The 7,641-nt window shown below is 38.8% G+C and overlaps 2 protein-coding genes across 2 annotated transcripts in view; both read left to right on the top strand.

Moving 5' to 3' along the window:
• Positions 1-535: 535 nt before the first annotated feature.
• Positions 536-3,032, top strand: CBG26580 (the record flags this gene model as incomplete). Its single annotated transcript, XM_045237164.1, has 10 exons — positions 536-619; positions 664-729; positions 777-1,235; positions 1,285-1,609; positions 1,660-1,813; positions 1,860-1,982; positions 2,030-2,123; positions 2,360-2,509; positions 2,560-2,721; positions 2,937-3,032. The coding sequence occupies 10 exons, from the start codon at positions 536-538 to the stop codon at positions 3,030-3,032; spliced, it is 1,713 nt and encodes a 570-aa protein (XP_045099231.1).
• A 492-nt stretch (positions 3,033-3,524) lies between these two features.
• CBG11955 overlaps positions 3,525-7,641 on the top strand; it is a gene marked incomplete at both ends in the record, with an annotated part of 6,879 nt that continues 2,762 nt past the window's right edge. Inside the window, 4 exons of the mRNA XM_002646206.1 lie at positions 3,525-3,621; positions 3,709-3,818; positions 6,810-7,148; positions 7,232-7,360. Of these exons, the coding sequence (XP_002646252.1) occupies positions 3,525-3,621; positions 3,709-3,818; positions 6,810-7,148; positions 7,232-7,360 (675 nt within the window). The remainder of the gene's footprint in view (positions 3,622-3,708; positions 3,819-6,809; positions 7,149-7,231; positions 7,361-7,641) is intronic.

The following is a 7,641-nucleotide window of genomic DNA, read 5'->3' as shown; positions in this document are numbered from 1 at the left end:
GAGTCAACCTGAAATTCCAGCCAAATTTTCAAAGTCGATATTTTGATTCCAAATTTTTGCAATATGTTTCTTATAGTTTTCTCCAGTTTTCCCCAAAGTTTCAGCCAGATTGGAACACTCTCCGAGTTTTCGCGGAGTTTTTTCCTTTTTTGCCGACTCCCTGAATAACCCCATTAGAGGTTAGGAAAAACGAAATGAGCAATATTGGGATAAGCAGTAAGCCGAATTAGGCAAACTTCATTGTTTCTTTTCATAAATTGGAATGGTTTTCAACGAAATTCCACAAAAAATACTTCTTTTTTCAGTGAAAAATTTTCAGCAACAAAAAAACCCAATTTGAGACGGGCGGAACAAATTTGGGAGACCGAACACGTTTTTTCCCGAAATCAGGTTATGCGCAGGTGTGTGTTACGGTTTTCCAGACAGGAATCTTGCGACGCAAAAAAGCTATGCGCCTTTAATTTTTCGATTCAATTTTTCCCGATTAATCGACAAAAAATCGCGATTTCCGGCCGATTTTTCGGATTTATCTGAAATGGGTGACGCATTATTTGCAAGTCTTACACATGGAATGACCAATGACTGTCGTCTGGCAAACGCAAGATTGAAAGAAACCTTGGTAAAAATTAAGATAAAAAATTGAGAAAAAATTCAAAATTTCAGATGAACTACAACTTCAGAGCTTTTTTAATGGAGAGAACATTATCCAAGTGCCCAAATGACGACTGTGTTGGTTTTTTTTCGGGAGAAGGTAACATGCAAAAACTTTTTTTCAGAATCTCGCCTTCATTTTCATCTTGGAACCGCGCGATTACGACCGATTGCTGCTACAAGTGCATTTTGAAACCCGCCCCACAATCCTTGTTCATCACTCGTTTGCTGAGTTGCTCGAAGCGGATCGTAAAACCCGTCGATTGCTTCTGGAAGATAACAGTGTTGGATGTCAGGTTGGCCCAGAAATGGCAACCAAGATAATTGATGCATGTCCACCGGTTCACAATATTCCGTGCCAGACTGATTTCATGGTCGGTAAGAAGGATACGGGCGGTCAGACTGACGATCTCTATCGAAATGATGCTGGGTGCCAAGTGACTCCAGAGATGCCGCAGTTTGAGATCAGCGGAGTGATTCAATCGAACTCGGTGCCAGTCGTGAATAATGTAGCTGTAACTGTCGTGGAGAGACCAACAAGCCCATTGGTAACTATGGAGGTTCAAGAAGATGACGACGTTGTGGTGAGTTAGCTATTTTTCTCGAAACACTGGAAAATAAGGCAATTTTCAGTTCATCGAGACCCGCATGCGTATTCCACACGTTGAGCCGATTGTGATTGTGAAGGCTGAGGAGCCGGAAACCGAACCAGTGGAGGAAGAAGAGAATCCTCTGAATTTAAATATCACAGCAGAGCTAGAAGTGAAGACAGAGCCTATTGAAGAGGTTCACACTGCTTTGGAGAAGAGTGATTCAGAAGAAGAGCCTGTAAAAATTGTTCCAGCGCCCGAAACTCCTATTGTTAACGAACAAGTCTCTATGACCACTCCACAGCGAATTTTCAGTACTTCATCCTTCAATAGTGCTATCTCTTCTGGATCGGATTCCTTTTATACTCGTAAGGATCCTTTGAATATCCCTAAAGCTCTTAAAACTCTGAAATTCCAGCGCCCACTGCTAATACATCGGCAACCATCATGGGAAGCGCCGCCAAACGTCCCAAGTACTCGGATATTGAAATGTGTCAGAGATGCTTAGATGTGACCTACTACACTCATTTCTACGAATACGTTAGCCATATTCTAGAGTCACATGTTTCGATGTAAATCTTTAAATTCCTGATTTAAAAAAAAAACCGATTTTTCCAGTTACCGATTTAAATGTACCCTGTGTCAGAAAAAATTCAGCACTTCTCAAGGCGCCAACCGCCATCTAATGAGCCACGTCGAGGAAGGACTGGGCAATGTCCCAATGATGATTGTCCCGGAAATGTATTGGAAATTGCATCGCTGTCTTTATACTTATTATTTATTTCCAGATCCGATGATCATCTCCGCAAGTTTATTATCGCTGCCAATGAATGCTACCCAGAAAGATTCCGAAACATTCCACATCAAGAAATCGCCGAAAGCGTAGAGTTTCTCCACCAATTTCCATATTCAAAACATCATTTTCAGATCGAAAAGCTTCCATAGACCAGAATCCCTAACGTTTTATCGCCTGGACCATAATATATCAGCAATAGTATAATTTTTCTTCGGTTTTCTAATAAATTTCGATGTTTTCGCTATTCCTTGTGTGTAAGCGCGCTCTGTCGCTCTCGGTTGTATTTTATTTTCAAATTTAATAATTTTGCAACATTTTTAAGATGCTCGACACTTTTATTCGATTAGCGCAGGAAATTCAGAAGATCGACGACGATGTCAAAGAGCTGAGGCAGGCGGAGCAAGCAGTGCAGAGAGGTGGAAAAATGGGGCTGAAAGTTTCGCAAATTGACGGATTCCATGAGAAATTGAGGGTATTTTAGAGAGAAAATGAATAAAATGGTAAAACTTTCTTAATTTTCAGGTAAAAATGGACTCGGCAGTGCAACGAAAAATGGATCAGTTTGATGAGAAGTCGAATGAGCTCGATAGCATTTTCAGAAGTCTTCTATGTATGAGTTCAGAGGCTCCGACAGCGGAAAACTTTGAAAAAGATACAGAAATCGTGTCAGGATATTGTTCAGAGGTGAATATTATGCTTGTCTGAGAAAAAAAAGGTTGAGACGCAGAGAAAATGTGTCTGCGTCTCCACCGTTTGTGTGCTATTTAGGCTCTCCGCTTCGATATCGCTACCGTATTCAGACTGAAAAAATACTCTCTAACTTTTTTTCTCAGACAAGCATAATAGTTTTGCTTTTTTTTTAATTTTGTATTTTCGCGCCAAATTATCGCAATTTTCAGCTCAAAGCCTTCCTCCAATCGGATCGAAGTGGCGACTGCCCGCGAATCTCATTATCAGTGGAGCAATCCGTTCGGAGGCTTCTCAACAATCCATGATTTTGCATTCTTCTAATAAAATCTTCAAATTTTCTTTATTTTTATCTGATTTTTTTTGCCGTTTTGATCTGAATTATTATTTTTTTTTTGTTCAGAAATGTGTTGTGGTGCTCCTGAATTCCCAATATTTCTTTAAAACTGTTTCCCGGCGATATCGCGTCAAAACCTTTCCTCATCTAAGAGTAAGATCCTTCAGGGTATTACGGTAGAATTTTAAAGGAGCATGCTTAAAAGCGACGGGGTTTCGCAACGATCAGAATTTTCTGTTTTTTTTAATCGAACATGAAGAAAAATATCGCCTTTTTGGTGTCCTAAATAACCGACATTGATGCAGAATAGTAATTTTTAACCGAATTTCCAGATGAACGTTCCCAGCGATGCATTCTATGATAAACTGAGCACACACAGAGATAATAATCATCCGTTTGATTATTCATATATGAAGTTTGTGCTGGAAATTAAAAAAGAAATAGAGAACAAATATTTTTCAGCATGCGAGACGAGCTGAGTTCCAGTTGGTTCCCGTACAATTCACAGATCGCTCGAGCGCTGCTTCGCGATAAGCATGTCATGTTCATCGGGGATTCCTGTATGTAAAAAACAGCAAAAGTTCGGGAATTTTGAACTTATAAACCCTAACTTTTCTTCAAAAGTTCCCAAAATGCCAATTTTGCAGTGGTTCGTGGAATGTACAAGGACATGCTGGCACTATTACAAACCGGCAATCTAAGCCAAATACATGAGCTCCGTGTTAGTAACGAAGACTCGATTCATGGAGATAAACATGTCAGTCTTCGGGAACATCCGGATGGATAGATATAGTGATTTCAAGAAAAATTTACAAAAATTCGAAAATTGTTGAAATCTGAATTTTAAGCAAATCGGAAAATATGAAATTTCGAAAATCTAATTTTTCGACAGTTGAAGTTAGTTGTTTATGTCTTTTTTCGAACTTTTGAATACAAAAAAAAAGTATTGAAAAATGCAAAATCCGAAATTCTAAATTCTGAAATTTCAGATTTTACGATTATCTTTTTCCATTTTTTCAAAAATCCTTAAAGGATTCCAGACATGAAAAATTTCAAAGTTCTAGTGTTTTGATATATGACACAGTACAGTCAGAAAATATGTATGGCCATCCAACCATAACTCCATTTTGCTGTACAAGCGAGAACGCGAACGTTCTTCCAAGCGGCGGCACACTCTCGTTTCATACACGTTTTAGCGGCAGTAGACGACAGGCGCCGCGTGGTGTAGAGGTGAACGCGCTTGTCTATCGGTCGCGCATCGCTGGTTCGATTCCCATCCGGTTTCGTTTTTTTTCTGTTTTCATGCGGCGACATCATGGAATCACAGGTCCTGCGCGAAGATGCGCATAAAGGACCCGATCCATATGCGATCCTCTAGAAGTCCGTTTGACACATATCGCGAACAATGAGCTGCGATGAGTCTCATATGTGTGCGATGCGGGAGAGGCTGAATCGAGTGTTCCGAATGCGCGCGTATCCTAGATGGATTCTAGGTGGGTGGGCGATGTGTGCGATATGGGTCTGATACGGTAGGCCGACTACAACACTCCGAAATCCCGGATGCGCGCATTGTTTACCGTAAATCCACACCGGCAACTTTGTCAATTTTTCGTCAATTCGAGCCTACATTTCTGGTTTTTCGATTATTCCTTCGATGTTCTTTTGTGAAAAAGAGTTATGGCAGACTAAAAAATCGCTGAATTCTTGCAGAAACATGTCTTTCACTCGTTAATTGCTATGTTTTTCGCCAAAATAGGTGATATTGAGATTTTTTATTTCACTTTGTAATTATTGTAAAAATCGTATTTTCAGGTGGAATAAAAGGTAAGTTGGTAAGTATACAATAATTACAAAGTGTAAATTATAAAAATTTTCAATTTTTCATGCAATTTCAAAAAAAGTGAGACATGTGAAAGTGAGACATATTTTTGAACAAATGAAAAAAAAACAATTTTTAGCGAATTTTTTCCCATTTTGTTCTGTTTTTGATTGCATATCAAATTTAAATAGAAACTGCCCTAAGTCTTTTTCAAAACCAAAACATTGACTTCCGAAAAATCAGTAATATGTCGTTCAAAATATAAAAGAATATGGAATAATAAAGGAAAAGTACGAAATCGGAAGACATGAACAAAATCACATCACAATAGAACTTAACTGATACTTCTAGGAACCCCCAACCAACTTTTTAGTTCGTTTCATCGAGTGCCAGCAAGCCAGGCGAGGAGATGCTTTGCGGCGGCGGTGTGCCCCATATGCCCCGTATATGCCCCATACCGGCGTCCTTTCCCTGTACCCAATTCATCGGCGCGTCCTCCGTCGCCCATCCATTATGCGTATGCGCGCCCAGGACCTGTGATGACAGAATATCGACAAAAAGCCTGGAATTATCGCCTTACATTGAAGAAATCTAGTGTACTCTAAAAAAAAATAAATGCTCGTCAAGTAACGCGCATTGGGTCGCAATCGCACGATTTTCCGTCAGAATATATGATCTCGCTCCAAGAAAATTCCGTAGACTTTCGTGTCTGGCCTCCTTTACAGAGGGTACGATGAATTCGAACTTTCCTGAAATCGAACTGTCCCGAAATCGAACTCGCTCGAATCAGAACTGTCCCTTTTTCGAACACGCCCAGAACAGAACAAGAACAGAATCGAACTGCTACGAATTCGAACTATGCGGTGTCGAACTGTCCCGGATTGGAACTCTGTTAGCAACAGGGCGCGCTTGCTTTTTAAAAATTATTTTTGTCAACAAATTTTATTATTTTTTTGTCAACAAATTTTAATTATTTTTTACTACACTTCAGGTGAATGGAAACAGAAAACTCACCAACGCATTGAAGGACGGGAGACTCATCAAGACGCTAATAAATCAGCCAATTCCGCCAACGACTGATCTCAATTTATTAGACACCATCTCCGACGCCCATTCTGTTCAAAAGTCATGAATTCTTTCTTTTTTAACACATATTTTCTATTTTCAAATTTTTTTTCCTCACTGTATTCAAATAAAAACGCTTTTTTTGTTGTAAAAATGATATTTTTCTGGAGAAAACTTGAAATTTTCAAAAGTAATGCAAGCGCGCTCTGTTGCTAACAGAGTTCCAATTCGGGACAGTTCGACACCGAATCAGTTCGAGTTGGAACAGTTCGATTCCGTTCTTGTTCTGTTCTGGGCGTGTTCGAAAAAGCGACAGTTCTAATTCGAACGAGTTCGATTTCGGGACAGTTCGATTTCGGGAAAGTTCGAATTCATCGTACCCTCCCTTTACAATGTATTTTCGAATGAAAAAAAATAGAGAAAAATGAGTCAAAAGGGAATTGCAGAGAATTGCAGTTTCGAAAATCTAAGCTTTTAAGAATTTTCAGATTCACATGCCCCTCAAATTCCGAAAAAAAGTTTCCGGAAAAAGTGGTCGGAGCCTAAATAGCACAGGTTTACTCATTCCCTCATGCAAATGTGCAAAGAAACAAGCTCCGCCCACTTTTCTCGGGAATTTCAATTTTTTTGGAATCTGAGAGGCCTCAATAGTCGGAAAATCCTCAAAATTTTAGGTTATCGAAATTTCAATCCTCAGAATTTCAAAAACTAGAATTTTCTTTTTTGACTTCTGAAAACTATCGGAAAAACCAAACATTAGATTATTCAAATTTCGAAATATCGAGAAATGCGAAAATTTGAATTTTGAGCTTGACAATCAGAACAGAGAAAGCTGAAAATCTTTAAAAAAAAAGAAATTTTCAGATCGATTTCATCGAGCTGGCAGCAAATCGAGTGTTCCGTCAAGCCCGCGAATTTCAATCGAATCAACACCTAATTCAGTATTTTTTCACAAATCGAGCGATGAGAGACGATTTGGATAAGACGTGTCTTCTGATAGAAGCAACCGACGAACGACCAGATGTCGTTGTGATCAATTCGGCAATTTGGGATATTTCTCGATATCCAACACGAATGACTAGGAAATGGACATCAGAACATATGGATGATTTAGAGGAAGAAATCAATGTGGCTGATGATTATTTCAATCGAATTGTTATGTTTTGTAGAAGAATGCGGGTCCTGTTGCCGCCAAGTTCTACAGTAAGAATCAAATTTTTTTTCAAAAAAAAACATCGAGAACTTGATTTTATTTAATTAATGCCGCGTTCAAAGTATATTTCCAGGAGTTGGCATCGCCGAAAATGCATTACAGATTCCTCGAGCGTTGGATTTCGAAGCCTCTTCAAATCGAAAAAATGCTAATAGGAAACGAAGAATTTGATGGAGACAAGACATTTCACATTGACTATTCGGTAGTTTGTAGTCTTCAAAAACCTCACGACGAACGAGTTGCTGAAAATATAGAATTTTTGGTGTTTCAAAAATTCGTGGAATTTCTTAGTTTTCGGAAAATTGGAATTTCTGAAATTTTCAAAATTTCCTGAATTTTTGAGTTTCTGAATTTTTAAATGTTCGAATTTCCAAATTTTTTGGAATTAAAAAATTTTTGAAAATTGACATCTGTGGCCTCGTTTTGTTTTTCTAGGCCATCATCGTAATCCTTACATGAGTTTCCTCATTTCGATGCTTCAAT

The sequence above is a fragment of the Caenorhabditis briggsae genome, assembly GCF_000004555.2.
Source record: "Caenorhabditis briggsae complete genome, chrI, whole genome shotgun sequence".
Taxonomy (NCBI): domain Eukaryota; kingdom Metazoa; phylum Nematoda; class Chromadorea; order Rhabditida; family Rhabditidae; genus Caenorhabditis; species Caenorhabditis briggsae.
The sequence above is the reverse complement of the archived record's forward strand: the minus strand, read 5'-3'. Positions and strand labels throughout refer to the sequence as shown.